General features: G+C 44.7%; 2 protein-coding genes and 1 long non-coding RNA gene across 24 annotated transcripts in view; 2 read left to right on the top strand and 1 right to left on the bottom strand.

Annotated features, from left to right (window-relative positions):
* Positions 1–7,208, top strand: part of celf2 (cugbp, Elav-like family member 2) — a 140,958-nt gene extending 133,750 nt beyond the window's left edge. For 18 of the 19 annotated variants that reach the window (XM_029164212.3, XM_029164213.3, XM_029164216.3 and 15 more), the window contains one exon: positions 599–7,208. In XM_029164212.3, the coding sequence (XP_029020045.1) occupies positions 599–726 (128 nt within the window). In that variant the 3' untranslated portion in view covers positions 727–7,208. The remainder of the gene's footprint in view (positions 1–598) is intronic. The other variant, XM_029164208.3, reaches the window with a different exon arrangement.
* Positions 6,645–12,708, bottom strand: LOC114863275 (uncharacterized). Of its 3 annotated transcripts, XR_003787144.3 has the most exons (3): positions 12,608–12,708; positions 8,006–8,188; positions 6,645–7,883 (listed from the first exon to the last, which is right to left on the bottom strand). It is a non-coding gene; the product is annotated as an uncharacterized LOC114863275 (long non-coding RNA). The 3 variants fall into 3 exon arrangements; XR_008695506.1 differs by lacking the exon at positions 12,608–12,708 and having other exon boundaries at positions 8,033–8,389; XR_005898015.2 differs by lacking the exon at positions 12,608–12,708 and having other exon boundaries at positions 8,006–8,389.
* Positions 11,971–17,516, top strand: part of usp6nl (USP6 N-terminal like) — a 34,314-nt gene continuing 28,768 nt past the window's right edge. For both annotated transcript variants that reach the window (XM_055511198.1, XM_029164207.3), the window contains exons 1-2: positions 11,971–12,198; positions 15,876–15,982. Coding sequence is in view for 1 of the 2 variants with exons in the window: in XM_029164207.3 (XP_029020040.1) it covers positions 15,979–15,982 (4 nt within the window). In the remaining variant the exon portion in view is untranslated. The remainder of the gene's footprint in view (positions 12,199–15,875; positions 15,983–17,516) is intronic.

The raw sequence follows: 17,516 nt of genomic DNA on the forward strand, positions 1-17,516 counted from the left end.
TCTGCATCTGTTTGTGCGTCTTCGAGCCAGAAGGATGCATGTGGCATTTATCAGGCTGATGCTCCTAAATTCTAAACTGATTGAAAGACACTCTGCTTATTGGTCCAAGTGAAGGGAGACCATCAAACCTCACTGTCTGTTTCTAAACCTTTATTTTGATAGGCAGCGTACTGAGTGCGCTCTTATTTTGTAAGGCCTCCGAGTTATTATCTCAGCATTCTCTAAACTCATGATGCTTCATATTGGGAGTGTCACTACAGCCCTCTATTTGTTTTACACTCATGTATTTCCCATTTAACCGGCTTTATCCTTTTATTATATTGTTGATTCAACAACTCGGTTTCCTCACGGGAGTCATTAAAGTTTAATCTTTTCTTATTGTGTAGCGGCTGCATTTTTATGTAGATGTAAATCCGAACAAATCGGATCTGGGGGCTTCGTGTAGGCTTGTTTTAATATTACTCTGTCATTTTCAGACAGTACAGTTTGCTGTAAATGAACAGGACCTGTTATGTAGAAGCCGGCTCGCCGGTGTTTCACGTGCTGAGGCTGATGGGGGGAAGGAGAACACTGACCGTCCGTCCGCTCTGCCCTCCAGGCTTCGTCAGCTACGACAATCCGGTGTCGGCCCAGGCGGCCATCCAGGCCATGAACGGCTTCCAGATCGGCATGAAGCGGCTGAAGGTGCAGCTGAAGCGCTCCAAGAACGACAGCAAACCGTACTGATCTTAGCACTAGGGTCTATCTGCTCCCCAGGTTAGCACTGCTAGGGTAAGTCCCCCCACAAAAAAAGTGAAAATGAAAAAAGAAGACAAAAAAAAACAAAAACAAAGCAACAGCAAACCGAGCCACGACCTCTACACAGGGACTGGGGGGTGGGGGAGTGGAGGGGAGGATGTGGGAGGGAGGGGGAGACGACCTACAACCACCCTGAGGGAGACACACGCCTTTTAGTTTTTTTTTTTACTTGTTTTCTTGTTTTTTGAAGATTTTTATGTTAGCTTTCAAGTATTATTTATTACAATTTTCTTTTTTTCTTTTTGACACACATGAACGCTTCCATTACCACCATTACTTTGTGGATTTTTGTTCTTTTTACAATGGAAGGAAGTAGCTATCTTGTTTAAAGCTTATCAGTTTTTTCTGACACAGTGATTATTTATACATTTTTGAGAACTAGTTGCAGCCAGAGCTGAGGTAAAGACAAAGGAGCCACGATTCCTCTCTTTTTCTTTTTCCTCTCTCTCTCTCTCTCTCTCTCTCTCTCTCTCTTTCTCTCGTTGTGAACCTTAGGCCTGGCGGACGGTTCTTTTGTTTTTGATTTTTTTGAAGCGCACACTGATATGCACATTCGACCTTTGACCTCCGCGGTGTTGGTTGCAGGCCGCCGCTGCTTCTCCGAACCCCCTCTATGCCTGCTGGCAACCCGGGAGCAAAGGCTGCAAAACGTTAGTGGCCTCTTTTTCAGTCTAGTCAGTGCCGACGTCAGCCTGCAGTACAGTTACGCTCCACCGTTACAAGAAGGAGGAAAAACAAACTCACTCCCGTTACATCTTATTATTTATGTGAAAAGCTCAAAAAACACTTTTTTTGTTACTCAGAAGATGAGAAAACAATTAGTAACTACTTTTCTGGGTCAGATCACATTGGTCTTTGTTGTGAAAGGGATTTACAGCATTTTAGAACATTCACAAAATACCATCTAGAATTTGATGAAGGCTATAATAACATTAATCATAAGAGTTTATGGGTCAAGGGGTTCACTGAAAATACTTGATGTTTGTTGAAAGATTTTAAAAAGAGAATTCAAAGTACGGAAAGCCACAGGCCTGTAAATTTTATTTGTAAAAAAGCAGTTCTATTTTTATACAACATTTTTACTGCCTCAGATAAAAAAGGATTTTATTTATTGCCTATCGTTAAGTTATTGGACTCCTATAAAGTATTCAGTATCATTAAGTAGACCCTTGTGGAGACGTCCGTGGTTTTGGGTTCTCCGGTGTTTTTCATGTTTTTTCAGTGCAGAAGTTACAAAACACTCCGCCACCATCCGCCCGCACCCACTCTGTGTCATTCATTCATCCATCCGTTCATTCATGAACACACACGCGTCTCTGTGCTGTTCACCCATCCATCCATCCATCCATCCTCCTTTCACCACTCTCTCCTTCTCTCCACCGTAGTCGGACTACTTCTTCATTTGTCAAATTTCTCCCTTTTTCCTCCTCGCGTTTTTTAAAAAAAACTTTTTTTTAACAATTTTTTTGTTGTCAGTGTTTCCGTATTTCGTTTGTTCGTAGCCCCTCCCCGCCCCCACCCACCCTTTGTAAAAAATGTAAAAACAGAAAGAAATGAGAAGTCCCCCCTCCCCCTTTCAAGGAAACATACGACTATTTCTCCCAAATGACACCATCCATCTGGGATCTGATGGATAAAGCTTTGGGTGCTCTCTGTTTTTTGTGTGCGCGTGTGTGTGTGTTGTTGCCTGTTAGTGTAGCACTATAACATTAACATAATTTTTGTCATTACAAAAAAAAATGAAATCAAAGATAAAAAATTGCCAATGAACTCAGTGCGTGGTGTTGCTGTTCTGCCGGTTTGCATAGTTGTTGTTTGTTCGTTGTTGTTGTTTGTTGTTGTTGTTTCTCTTGATTTTAAACAAATGCTGTAGTGGTGTGGTGCTCTGGCTCTCTGTGTGTAACTCTCTCCTCTCCCCTGTTTTTTCTTTCCCCCTTTTAGAACAACCCATCTCCATGCCTGTTAGCTCATCGTTTGCCTAGCATGTCTCCGTGGCGTCCAAAAAAAAACCTTTTAAACAATACAAAACAAAAAAATCCCCACCAAAAAAGTGTCATCGTCCTCCTCCTCCTCCGTCATTGTTTTTTCTGATGTCTTTTCCGAGCTCACCTGATCATAACCTGGTTCTCCTCCTCCTCCGCCGCCTACTGACCTTTTGAACTTTGAACTTTTAGCTTTTTTGGACTATGATTTTATTTCTTTATGTTTCATGTTTTTTTTTTTGGTTTTCTTTCAGTTTGGGTTTCTTTTTTGCATGTGACCTCATTTGAGTCTGTTTTTTGAGATTGTTTGAGGGCGGGAGGGAGGCGATACAGCAAGGAAGGGGTGGGCAAGAAAATGAATCTATGTGAAAAAGATATAAAGCTGCATTCATATGAAAAACAAAAAAGACTGAGATATTTATTGAAAAACAAATGTTCTTTTTGAAAAAAAAAATCATCAACCTGTGGCTACGTGAGTTTGATTCAGTATGTTTTCTTGCATTTGTTTTGTTCCTTCTTTACTCCTTCCTGTCCGTTTTCCGTTCCTTCTTCATTTAAAGTAAACTTGAAAGTTCACTACAGGAATTGGTGCGTCGCCTTGCTTCTGGCGCCGGTGAAAAACTCGAGCACGGGCCAGAAGCAGTCCGCGCCAGTTTCTCTGAGAAATAAGACTACTTCCAAACAGTTTTGAATAAAAACTGTCTGATCAATATTAGACTCTCTCAGAGCTCTCTAATGGTTTTTACATTTTTCAGGCAGTGTAAAGTTTTTTGATAAGGCCATTTTAAGTGGCTCTGTTTCTCATTCAAAGTCTATATATAGAACCACTTTTTTCTAGAGTAGTTTAAAGGTAAAAATAAAAAAAGACATTTGCCCTGTTTGGGGGGGAGAAATGCTACCTACTTGTGTCACCTTTTGCTGAACTGACTCACAGATAGACAATCCGTGGTTTAAATGCACATGATGAAATGACCTATATTTTCTACTGTTTAAATGTATAGAGGAAAAAAGTATTACGATACCTGTAACCCGCGTTAACGTCGGTGCTTCTCGTGAGTTTAGTTGTGGTTTCATCAAGTCTAACGGTCTTAAATGTCTCATGTTTTTCAAGAGAAAACTAAAAAATCAGTTTACTTGAACAATAGACAAAGCCTTTCATATTACTATAATAGTTACTTTGTTTTGTTTTTTTAATTTTTTTAAGGAGTCCCTCTTTGCTAAATTTCTTGTTGGTTGATTAGCTATATAAAAGTCCTAAAAATATATATAAATATAAATATATATCTATATATATATATATATATACTGTCAGCTTGTGAAGCATCAATGTCATTATTATTTTATTTCTCTCGTGGGAAACAATATTTAGATGTGTTTTGTTGTTCAACAAAATGTCTTATAAAGAAAAAAAGACAAGATCAGTGGAGTTTAGTGCCAAATTCTGAAGGTACTTCCTGCCTAGCGCGTCAGTGTATTTCTTGTGAAATTATTTGATAACATGGGTATTTTATTATAAGTGTTTTGTATGGATCCCTCATATTTAAAATATAGATTTAAAAAAGAGTTTGTTAACTTGCTATTCTGTGGTCTTGTTGCCTGAAAATGTCATGTTTGCTTTTTTTCTTTGTAAAGATGTAAAAAAAAAAAAGTGCCCATGTGTCATATATATATATCTATATACACACACACACGGACACACACGCATACTCTCATGCAGACCTCACAGTTTACTTTGTTGACGTGCATGAGAGCCCCTGAGCGTGACAGCCTCTCCAGCGACCGCTACAGCCCGCCGGCGTGCACACACACGCACGCACACACACACACACACACACACAGTCACGCACTGATATCTTAGCCATTGTACAGTACGGCCGCGTTACTCATCGGAGCCTTACGCCAGATCTTTGCACTCCTGTTGTCGCCCTGTTAGCGCCTCGCGCACACGTGTCCGGCTTCAGTACGTGTCGTTTTGATTGTTTCCTTCGCCACAAAAATTGAGGTGAGAGTCATCTACGAAGCCTTATTTCTCCAGATCCTCTTATCCCTTTTGTTGGCTTTTAAATTTTTCCTGAGTTGTAGCCGGCGCCGCTTGTCTCGGCAGCGAGCATCATTACTTTTGTGTATCACCTCAGACGAGCTCTCCGGCTTTCATGATGTAAGCACAGGGCAAGATTCGCTCATTGGATCTTTTGAGGAATAGAAATAAGCACACTCTGCCACTGGGCCGTCAGAAGACAGGCGCAGGATGGTCCGGCCCAGCTTTAAGTCGTTGTAAGACTCCGTGTGGCGTAATCTTGGCTAAATCGAAATCGTGTTCAGATGCCAAAGTGTGTTACCGACATTCTCATAGTCAAGCTGTTTACATGGCACGATGTTGTCAGTCTATTCAACTGCCCCCGCTCCCCCTCCCTGAAAGCCTAGTTTACGGTCTGCAAAAAAAGGCAGCATTATTTTCTACAGAAGCTCACCAGTCGCCTTAACCAGGGAGCGTTGTATCAGTATTATAAGAGTAGAAGATGTTGTCAGTCAGTGGCTGTGTGCCAAGTCCAGGTTCACGTCTGTGTATAGTCAGCCTCCCACTTGTCAGAGTCTGGCTCTCGCCTCTTCCGCCATTTTGCCCGGAAGACTCGAAATGGCCGCTGGTGCTCGCGGCGGTGGAAGGATGGGAGGACGCCGGGCTCTCTGTCTGGCCGTTGTCTCCCAGGCCGAGCTGGTTATTAGAAGCAGGGCTGTGTGGAGAGACGTCTTATTGGAATAGCGACAGGGGAAATAAAGCGCTTGTTGGTTGGAGTGGAAGGGGTCACGTCTGCAGGTCCACACAGGCAAAACAACAGCCGCCGTCGAGATGAAGGCAATACAGCTTTCATTATCCTCCCGAAGACCGAGCCCACTGCCCGACTTTGTGTGGGAGGCCGGCACACTTTATCTCCTTTTCTTTCCTAAATGCAGTACACACACACACACACACACACACACACACGCGTGCGCCGTGCCACAAACAGCCATAGCCGCCCGTGCGGAAGCGGCTTCCCGACCGGCGCGCGTGCAGGTCCCGCCTCTCATTCGTCCGGAATCGCCCCAAATTCCCCCGATCTCGCCGAGCGTCGTCCAGTGTGAAGCGTCCCGTGTCCGTTGTCAGTGTCGAAGCACAAGAGGGTCGTAGAAGCAGAGCTCCTGTCGAGCGGCTCACCTCAGGGGCTGTCATCACCAATGCTCGTTGTAATCTTCCTATCTCGTCACTGTTCACTTCTCTGTTCTCCTTCTTTCTTAATTATCTTAAGTGCTATTTATCAAACAATGAAATCTGAAAGGAAAAAAAAAAGATCTTGTCGTTTCTTTGCATTATGGCTTATGTCGAGTTTTTTGAGGAAAAATGTTTTGTGTGTTCTCTCTTTACGTGGCGTAAAACGGAGCTTGTTGTCTGTAGAAATGATCCAGTTTTTATTTTTTTTGTTTCTGTTTCTTTCGATTCTCAAAAAGGTTTTCAGTAGTTTCAAAGTTATTGTCTTGAGAGAAGCCAAAGTCAATGCATTTCAGTGGATCCTGTAAGCGTGATGTATGTTTGTTTGACAACACTTGGAAATCTGTCACTGGATGGGATTTAAAAAGTACAAAAAATGCAGGCTTTCCTATTTCTACAACTGATTGTACTTATGCATTTTGTACCAGTGGAATTTTTTATACTGGAGATTAAAGGATACAACAAAAAACTCTTAGAAAACTCGCTGTCTGGCCTGGTGGTGTGGCCTGACCCTGACTGGTCCCCGAGTATGATTTCTAGCTGGTATGAAGAAAGTTGGCTTTTGATATCAGATTTTCTAGAAGATCTTTGGCTTTATTTCTTTCACTTCTTTTTCCTCACTTGAGTGTTGTTCTTTCTTTCTTTCTTTCTTTCTTTCTTTCTTTCTTTCTTTCTTTCTTTCTTTCTTTCTTTCTTTCTTTCTTTCTTTCTTTCTTTCTTTCTTTCTTTCTTTCTTTCTTTCTTTCTTTCTTTCTTTCTTTCTTTCTTTCTACCTTCCTTTCTTTCTACCTTCCTTTCTTTTGTTCTTTCTTTGTTTTCCCGTAAACGGAGGGTAGGTGAGTGTCAGACCTTTGCTTTATAAATAGTTCTAGCAAGTTTGTCTATACAACAGCGGTAAGTTTCATTTGACTTCTGTATTGTGCCGTCTACACGATAAGACAATTATAGAAAAAGAAGGAATAGAAATATTTAGTCACCTTCAGTGGATTAATGTATTAGTTTAATAAAGAGATCAACTAATTAGACTTTTTTGCTTTTAGCTGTTTAGACTTTTCCGGTTTCTCTGTCCTTCTCTGTGAACTAACTGTGTAGCTGAAGCAGTCAGAATTATTTTTGTAAACGTATGTTCTTGTGTGATGCAGTTTTTTGCTTCTGTCTCCTATATTAAACCATTTTTCCTAATACTTGTCTCTCTCTGTGTTGTTATGTTCCAGTGGCTGTCTGATGTTGTACTGTTTCACGACCTCCTCCCTGCCATCCGCTCGTTTTCTCTCCTCCTCCTCCTCCTTTCGCATTCTTCTCTCTTTCCCCCTCTTAAGTTGGTGTGTTTGTTTTTACCACATAGTGAAACTGGTTCCATCCCCAGTGACAACTCACTGCTGTTTTCACTACACATAGTAAATATACATCGAGATGTTTGTATGTATATTACTGTGTAGCCCAAGTAGCCGCGTGACAGTGGGCAACGTACTTAAAGCCAACGAAGACGGGATCATGGAAATCCAAATTGAGCAGTAGAGAAGCACATGTGGCGAAATGTTCCGAGGTATTTGGACATTTTGGGAAATACACATTCAGAGAGTTCAGAGAAACAACTATATTAGCTTGCGAGCTAATCCGCCAGCTGGCTGTGTGATTCTCATAATGTACAGTCGTATGTTCAGCCGTGGCACCTTTGCCCGTTGTGATCAACTCTCTCCACGTGTGGACAGATGCTGATCGTGGACCGACGGCTGTTCCCTCGTCGGGTTTGGCTCATGTTGTCCTCCTTTGTGTGCTGTCCGCTGTCCTGGGCGAGGCCTGTCCACTGTATGTCCACTCTGTGTCCGATCCACCCCCGTACTGTCTCACCGTCACAACTGCATCCCCGGTAGAGAGAGAGAGAGAGAGAGAGAGAGCGAGGGAAGAGAGTCAAAGGTCAAAGTTCTCACCTGTCATTCAAAAATACCCGGAAGGGTTCGCGTTGCGTAAGAAGCGGTACCTTGAAAACAAAAGAGGCACAAAGAACCTGCACAGCTTGAAGTGTTCTGTAGATCAGATGCTCCCTGGCACGTTGTGGCATCCCTTTTCTTTCTTCACTGCACCAGTCCACCAGCTCTGTTATTAAATATTGATTGCGAGGTTTGGACCAGCCATAAAATAAACTGCCCTCCATCTGTGGATCCTACACAGGGAACGTTAATATTACACCTCTATTACTGTGGATGAGTGTCCTGTAATTCAACAAGATCTGTGCAACTCAAGTTTTCTATAACTTCTTTCCACGGCGGTCTTCGCCTTAGTTCTCGCTCTATGGGTTTAATCCGCTTGAAAAAGGAAAAGAAAGGCGAGCGCGTGAGGACGAACACTACGTCAGCCCTCAGGTTTCAAGGTAAGAGCCACAGTGACAGAAGCAACAGAAGGGAGACGTTACCAAAGCACAACTCAGTTTCCTGCAGTTGAGCCGTTTTCAAATCCAAACAATGTCAAGGTTTCAGCACAGTTGTGTGTTATTAGAAGTGGAGAACAGCTTTTAGGCCCTGCACAAAAGAAGGAGGAGGAAAGTGCAGATGACGGACCAACGCATTTAATTCTATAGGTGGCTGCTGATTAAGTGGTTTAATGGCTTGAAATATGTCCAGGTTCTATTAACAGACAACAAAGAATTGTCCGTTTGCTTCTTTCCCTTTTTTTCCAACAATTCCTGGGAGATGAAGCCGCTTAGGGACGCCCCGCTTTAAAAGCTCTCAGCTGCATAGAATGAATAAATGCTGCGATCAATGCCAGAGACGGCGGTGATACCGGATCAATGGAGCAAACACAAAGGCATTGTTTGAAAATGAACATAGAAGTCACGCTCAATGGAATATCAGAGGCGCGCTGATGTTTTCGGCGAGTGTTTGCGGGGCTGCGAGTGATTCAGCTCGTATTTGTCCGCTTTGACTGCAGGTACAATAAAGGGGATTAATGCATTATGCAGTTCATCAACAGGCTGGTCGATACCGGCGTGGCTCCTTTTTTAGAAATATGACAAGCTCTTAAGCACCAACCCGCACGGCGGCTCCATTATTCACGCATCCACGGCCACAGGAGCACGCAAACGCACACAGAGCGCTCTTCGGCGCGGACGCCTCCATCCTGTGAGCAGCCAGACGCACAGCAGAGGAAGGAGTTTCCCCTGACGAGGGTCGGGGGTCAAAGGGCAAGCTCGATAAATATGTTGTACTTCAGGTGGCAGAGACGCTAGTGCGGCTTTTACCCTCCTCAGCATAAACACACGCCCCCATGCTGGATTTCTTTGTAGTAGTCAAGCCTTTAAATCCTAGGAAACATGAATGTGTAATTTGCATCACTCTTGATCAGGTCACGACCGGAAATGGCCTTCACATCCTCGTCATCTGCGGGGGTAAAACTATATTTTCCCTCTTTGAACCCGCCTTTGAATCCGCTGTGCCTGGGAGTAAATAACACTGGAGACGGAGCGTCTAAATAAAGGCTCTCTTTGCGATGCAGGTAATTCAATTATAGTCTTGATCAAAGACGTGTCTTTTTTTTCACATTTCCACACGATTTCTTTTTTGCTCCTTTGAAGAACTGATGTGACTCAATCCCCCTTTGTGAGGCTGAATATCCTCTGAATACACCGGTTATGCTTATGCAATGCTTAAGCTTGTTGGCAGCACGCTGGGGCTGCAGAGCGCACGCGGCTTAGACTGGACGGTGCTGCCATCTTGTGCTCAGAGCCGATAACGCGTGCCTGACACAGCTGCCTGTCGCCTGACGTGGTCTGAAACCTGACAGCAGAGCTTCTCCCACGTGCTGTCGAAAAACAGAACACCTCCTTGAATAATATAAAGCTCCAGCTCCCACCGTGGCATCAATATGGAGCCAGATGACACGATTATCACCTGTCCACTCGTGTCCACGTCAAAGGTTCCTAATAAAGTGGCCAAAGGTTTACTGTGGCTCAGCGTATTGACTCTCACTGTAAACCAGCTGTGAAAGCGTGTCCCACCGGCTCCAACATTATCTCCACTTACAGAACACTCTCTCCCGTCTGCGTGCAGTCGTGTTGATCACTCGTAGGTGGAACTGATCCAGGATCAGTTTCAGGCGGTGGCGCCGCCGTCTCCGGCCTAATGGGCCGTGAAATCAACACTCGCAGCGGGACAAAGCCGCAGTGGCGTCCCCGGCGTTGCCCTCTGAACGCGGCCACGTGACACATCAGGACAAACAGGCCGTGTTGCATCGTCGTGGCCCGATTAGCTCCCGACTGCGGTGCTGCTCGCTGGCACTTAGCTGCAGCCCGGCAACACATCCAGCGAAGCAGCAGTACAGACACTGAGTCAGTCTGACTCTTGTCAGTAATCAGGGTGACGTTAACTTGGGTCATACATTCAGAACGTGGACCCTGGAGAGCCACAGGTGTGTTCAGCCACTCCACAGCATAAGCAGAAAATATGAATGTATGTTTTCTGGATTCACAGCTGGGCCCATCATCTGTTTACCGCTACGACCGTGTGTTGAATGGAGGGGCTTCAGGTGTAGTGGCCTTCACCAGCCGGCGCTCTGCAGTCAATAAGGCGCTCCGCCAGGGGGCTTTGGCAGCTCCGGCTCTATAAACAGTGTGCTCTCTAAAGCAAACAGTGCAGCCCTATACCCAGCCCTCATTATACACTCTGGGTGTGTGTTTAAAGCTTCTCCGGGGCCTCTCTGCAGGAATAAAACACCAGAAAGGCGGCCACAGCTCTGTGAAGGAGAGGAAAGCCGGGGACAGTGCATCCTGCACAGGGAGAAATTTAAAGTATTTCTGAACACATATCTACAAGTGGTTGGCCTGGAACCACAGCGCGTTGTATTCAAACTGCAGTGAAAGCAACGGCCACCGTGAGACGTGTCCAGGAAGCCTTAAGCAGAAAAGCCCATCCCCACCTGAGGAGTCTGGGGTTCCAAGCCAACACTTTTAACTCAGATTTTCAGTGCACTGGGGATGAGCTTATGATCGCAGCACAGCTCCTCTCCTGTATTTCCCTTTCATGTCTAAGTGCTGTGAACTCTCCACGCTGATTAAAGCCACATTTAGGAACTTTTAAGAGAAAATCTACAACTGAATCATCAAGTCGTCTGTGTCTCTTTTTTTATCTTCCCAACACCTTTGTTGCATGAAATCTCCTGGTTGTACAAAGCACATTTAATCTTTCTGCCTATAGAGGTCAGTACAAACCTAAACAACCACAGTCACCTCAGAGAAACTCACACACAGACACAACGTGGTGGTTATTTAATAACTTATTAGGCCCGTTTTCACCGTCAACAAAAGACTGTAATAAAATGAGGGAGTCTGTGTTTATGCCACCAGCGAGTACATGAAGCAAAGCTAAAAGCGATAGCACTGTGTAATCGGATATGGAAACTTCAGGGCCGTGAAGATGAGATACATGTTTCCAAACAGTGAAGGAAGGAGTGGTTGAATTGATGCAATGTACTGACATGTGACAGCTACAGTTACAAAAATAATTAATTGATTAAAATAAATTTACTAATAGTTTACGAATAATTAGCTATCTGTCAGTACACAGTGATACGATGCCCTGATTTATTAATAACTCTTTGGTTATATTTATTATGTCAATATATATTAAGCCAGAAAAGATTTTTCAGATTTTTCCAGTGTTAGTTTTCCAAATACGTTTTTATGTCGTTTTTTATAGGTAAAAGCGAATATTAAACTACTTGAATATTACTTATTTATCATATATTACATGAATAATTCTGTACGTGTACGTAGTTCAACTTAAGTGCAGAATTTAAAGTTGTACTTAACTACTGAGTAATTAAATGTATGAACGTATTTAATTACAGTAAACGTGACTTAATAAAAAAGAATTTGAGCTTGAGTGGTGGTCGTTTTCGTCGTAATGACGGGACGGGGGCACACTTGTAGTCCATCTGTGAGCTGCCCCGGGGGGTTGTGGGTCATGTAGTGCGCGCCGGGAAAGTCGCAGGCTGGTTGATGTGCAACGGCGTCCAGCCGGTGAGATCCGATCAGCCCGGCGGGCGGCGCATTGCTACCTGGCTGCGATCCTGGGAGTTTGAGAAGTGCTCCGGACTTCCTGCTACGGGACCACGGGCGCGTTCCGCTCCACTTTCCCCCCCGCAGCGATGTGACAGACGAGGAGCCGGATTCCGAGCAAGGTGAGGCGCCCCGCGAGTTTGTGTTTGTGGGCTAATGTTGGAGCGGAGGGGAAGTTGTGGAGCGCTGGTCAGCGGGGACGGTAGCGCCACTGCGGGGCTCAGCGACGGCAGCCCCGCAACGGCCGCTTCCCAAAGTGACCCGGAGCGCGGCGCCGGGGCTTTAGAGGCGTAACCGGGCGTCCGTTGCACACTGCTAACGTTGCTTGACGTTCGTGGAATACGGGACATTGTGTTTTATTATTGTAAACTTTGTGCTTATTTGTATTCACCGAGGCCTACCTAGCCAAACCCACCATCGTCGAGCTAGCGCAACAAAACGAGGGCACTTCCGGTATTGCTTCTCAAAATAAGACTTGTTGACGAGCAGCGCAGTGAGGTTTGAGATTGTTTGGGTGTGATGACGTTTTACCTTGTCTGATGACAATACACGAGCTTCACTGTTTACTTGTGTGCGCTTTGGGTGGGTTGTGTTGAATCCAGTGCTAAAACCCAACGTCTGCACAGTTTAAGAACTCAGCAGTTATTTAAACATTAAACTAACTTATCTTTGCACATTTTGGAGCTGTACAATAGAATACGTTGAAGTATTCACGCAACACACGTGCATAAAATGAGTTAGAAGATAAATGTAAGATAAATATAACATAAGATGATTCCATTCCTTTAATTTCATCAACGTTATATGAACGTTTCTTTATTGTTGAGCCCATCTTTTATTTTGAATATCTCACCGCTGTAATTCCGGTCATATTTCGGTCTTTTGCTGTAACATGGTCCCGGTCGAACCCCCCACCACCCTTTCAGTGTTGCCTCCCGCAAACGAAGTCAATGCGACCAATTGCGACCTCTCATTGGCTATAACCGCGATCTCTCATGCCCGTGATTGGCTCGTATAACCTGTCACTCACCGTGATGGGCTCGGCTCTGTAGTCGTCCTGTTCGTAGCGTCTAAATCAATCAAACAGCTGATTTATTGGCGTTTTAAAGTAAGAAACTAGCTGGATATGAACAGGGGCACGTGCGGTTGTTTTTTGTTGGGGTTGTATTGACCTATAGGTGTAACTTTATGCACGTGAGACGGACCAGATATGTTTTATAATAGAAATAAAATAAAAAGTGGATATTTGGCTAATTTGTTTAAATTAAATAAAAGTTTTATTTTGAAAATGTTAGTAGGTCTGTGTCTTTCAGATATTCCCATCTTGCTTTAGGATAATGTGGTTTCAATCTCAGTCAGGGGATTTATTCCTGGGAAGAGGTGTGTAGTAGCAGGTAAAAAATGTGTGTTGTGTGGTTGTTGTGAAATGAGCCGCATGGGTCAGAGTATTCAGCTTTTATTTTGAGCCATTGTGTCACTGGCGGAGTTGCTTTTCTGGGATCAGCCCTTTCCCAGCTCTGATGCAAACAGAGATAGAATATAGAGTAGAAGCAACATTCCTGTGAAAGTGATGCTAATATCCCCCCCTTCACCTCACTGGCACCGTGAGGCAGAACCTTGTTGTTGGAGCATTTGCAGGTTAAAGGTCAAATTAGCTTTTTGTTTCCAGCAAACCATTGTCAGTGCTTGACCTTTCCACACAAAGCTAGTTGTGGTGCTTTTTGGATTACAATATAACAGAAGTTTACGACAAAGATCTACCATTAAACGGAATTAGTTATTAGTGAGTGTTTCCCCTGTGTGAGTTTATCAACTGTCTGACTAACCTGCTAATTTGTCAGAGAATCAGTTCAGGATAAGGGGTTTCCATAGCAAATCTGTTGATGTATTTGTACACTGAATAGTTCCCAGTTTTAATTTTCACTTGTAGTTACTCAATCTTCCATCCTCCATCTGTGCTGCAGTGCATTACAGATTGGTTGTACACAAAACAGTCTTTACTGTATTAGTGTCTTAATCCAACCATCCTGTTCACACTGGACATAGAGAGTGTGGCTGATCCAGAGACGTTGCTTTAGAGCTCGGATTCGTGGCTCAGTGACAGAGAGGAAATGGAAAAGCCTCTCAGCCGTCGGGGTCAGCGGCCACAAATTAGTTCATTTCCTCTCTTCTGTTCACTCTCTGTCCTCGTTACGGCGTCTGTGGAGGGTCCCTGCAAACGATCGAATGAGCCTGTGGGTGCTTATGTGCAGCCAGGATTCGAGAGGGAGCCCAGAATATTGAACTATACCTTTAAGCGCATGTTATGTTGTTTAAATAACATGCTCAGTCGGCTGAAATTTGATAAGGATCACATCACGGTGTGTTTCCAAAGGCAGGCAGCCCACCCACATATCAGATATACAGTAGTCGACAGCGTTGAGGCTCTGCGTTCCATCACTGCTGTCCAGGCTTCGGCTGCGTTCGGACCTCTTTTGCCATTGATCCCTGTTGGCTCGCTCTTTCAAAGTCTGGCTTCAGAGCAGCAACCTACAACATGTCACCAGATGCTGAGCTGCCCTCTGGCCTGTGTGTGAATGAGAGAGGCAGCGTTGGCTGACGTGCGTCAGATGGAACCAACACGCCAGCGTCGGGCCGGTGTGACTTCACTAAGGCCCATTCAGATTGGCCCGTTTTCCCGTCAGCCAGTCGTCACCTCACTTCTAAGGAGTGTGAGGTAACGCGGTTAGCCTTTAATTTACCGTAGCAGCAGTTACACATCCATGACCAGGTCACGGCAGCAGAACAAAACAAGCCTTTTTTCCAGAATCTCTGTGCTTCTGTGTTAAAATGGTGAATGTAGCTGAAGTGTTAGTTCTATACGCACAATCACTGACTTTATTAGGAACGCCTGTACAGTCTACTTCCACAGGGATTAGATGGACATATGGTCCGTCTAATCCCAGGTCACAGCCTGGAGGCTGAGACTGCTGCCTCAAACCTGGTGATGTCTGACTCCTGCATGTCTCTGTCCCCAAACTGGCTCAAGGGAAAGTTCTGCATAGGAAAGAGCTGCGTAATGTAGTAACTGTGTTAAATTGTGTCCCGGCACAGACACATGAGACACATGCTACTGATCTTGCTCTGGGACCCGGGTGATGGCACGTATCGGCCTCCGTGGCATTATCAGCGGGGGCCCTCATCGTTCTGCTGATCGTGGCATTTTGCCTGCAGCCTTGGAGGATATCAGATCCTCCAGCATCTGCAGTAGCTGTGCCTATGGCAACGAGGGAGGGGGGGCATAATTTCAGCATCACCTGCTCCTCCTTCCTGCCAAAAAGCTCCCAGCCTCATCCTGCAGGCATCTGCAGTGCGATCAGATGGCCTGCTATTACCACACCATCATCAGATTACTGTTATTTACTCACATAAGCCAACGCTTTGAATGGATGTGTTCACACACAAAGAAAGCAGTTGCTCTCTCACCCATTGTGCGTGCCTCCCCTTTCTGTCATAGTGAAGATCTTAATGGTGTTTATTCTGTTTTTTTTTCATGAATGCATTAACTAAAGGTTTTACTTACTCTAGTGTAGAGTGACCTGTTGCCTTGTTTTTGGTTTTGGCAATTGTTTTTAGGAGCAGAAGCATGTTCTGCATTTTGATTTGAAGCAGTTGTCTTCAACATTCTCTTTATTCTAAATAATTGATGTTCATCCTCAGCAGTTGTTAGAGGAGAGAAGTGCATTAATGTTGAGCACTACTGTTTAATTTTTGTTCTTCAGCTTTCTTTACGCGCCTTCTTTTTGGGTTTACTCTTCAGGTCATGAGTTCCTCTAGGAAAGGCCCAGTGGAGAATAGCCTCACCTTTCCAGAGCCCCGCCCCACCTGGGCCTCCTCCTGCTCCCCACCCCTGGACTCCCAACATGAGTAAGTGCCTCCTTTTTATTATTCATTGTAAAGTGACGCCGTCTCTTGAGTTGGTGATGCACGCCGCACTAAAAAAGAAGGTTTTGGTTTTGAAGTTTTTTTCTTTACATGTTACAAAGTCCCACCATAGACTTTGGTATTGGAATGTTTTATTACTTCTTGCACATGTCGACCGTTTGTTATCAGCTGCACATAAAGATGTATGTTTGGCGCGTTAAATAGACTGGGCAGCTTTGCAGACATGGGTTCTTACAGCATTACACCTGCTCCTCCCTTCTTTTCCACAAACAAATGGTGGGAAAGAGAGTATGTCGCAACCGTGAGTCACCTTTCGATCTGCAAAGCATGATGGCAAGCAGCAGGATGATGTGTGTGGGCTTCCAACTACTGGTCGCTTACGCAGCAGTATGTCACAGTGTGACTGTAATGGCACGACCTCAGTCATAAGTCACGAAGCAAGGCCACTACAGTATCTCATGTTTACGTCGTTTTCCAACTGTTATGTATGAAGCAGGATTTTGCTGATCAGAGATGTTTGGTGTCTTGGTTTAGATACGACCTCCTCCCTTAAATGTGTAAAAACAACTTTCTAATGCTGGTAACTTTACTGTAAAACATAAGCAGGCTCTAACTACCTGTTGCTGTTGTTCATGGCAAAGTTAAGAAGCAGCTTCTGTTTCCCACTGTTTCCCTGTTTTGAGCTGTGGGGTTGCAGCTCCGTGCACCTCAGGACTGGGACTGGGTTACCGGAGCAACGCAGCGCATGCGAGGCATTTACTGGAAGCCAATTGGATTAAGCAGACGCTGCTGGAGGGGGATTACTGCCAGTCGTACACAAGCAGAAATGGGTTTGTGTGTGAGTGTGTCAGGAGAGCGTCGGTTCCTCTGACCTTTGATGAAATGAGGGACAGTGTGATCGATTACGACCACAGCACCTTTATGTGAAACCTCTTAGTGTCACCTAAAGCCCTCAGGTTGGACCGCAAGTCAAATAAAATGGAACTAGAAATTGCCACCACTGAGCAGCTGAGATGGGATTTTGTGAATATACAGATGTCGAGGTCTGCAGATGTGTTAATGTAGGGAGACGAACCAACTCATCGCCGTTACTGTCGTCTTAATTTGACCTCGGTGCTTTGTAAGCAGCGGGCGCTCGGGGAGAAAGGTCTTTTATGCGCTTCATTATTTATCCCACCTTTCAAAGACTCGCCGCCTCGCCTGGAGATGGCTGATGATGTTCAGATCCTGAGCTAATTACCGTAAATACCCCGCCACAGCACACAGCTGCGGGGCAGAGCAGTTACCTCTTAACGAGTCCAACGACAAAGGATGACTCAGCCCGGATGCTGTGAACTTTACTGGAAATGTCAAGGTAATGGCTCTTTGTGCTGCTGTGAATTTGCTTTTCGCGTCGTTTATGGTTCTTGAAGTACAGTCCGGGCTCTGCAGCGAATCCAACAGCCGGACCGAGACCTCCTGAACATGCTGGTCTCGCTCTCTGCGCCCGGAGAGTTTGAGCGATTTTAGCATTAAC

This window comes from Betta splendens, chromosome 9 (genome assembly GCF_900634795.4).
Source record: "Betta splendens chromosome 9, fBetSpl5.4, whole genome shotgun sequence".
In the NCBI taxonomy this organism is placed as follows: Eukaryota; Metazoa; Chordata; class Actinopteri; order Anabantiformes; family Osphronemidae; genus Betta; species Betta splendens.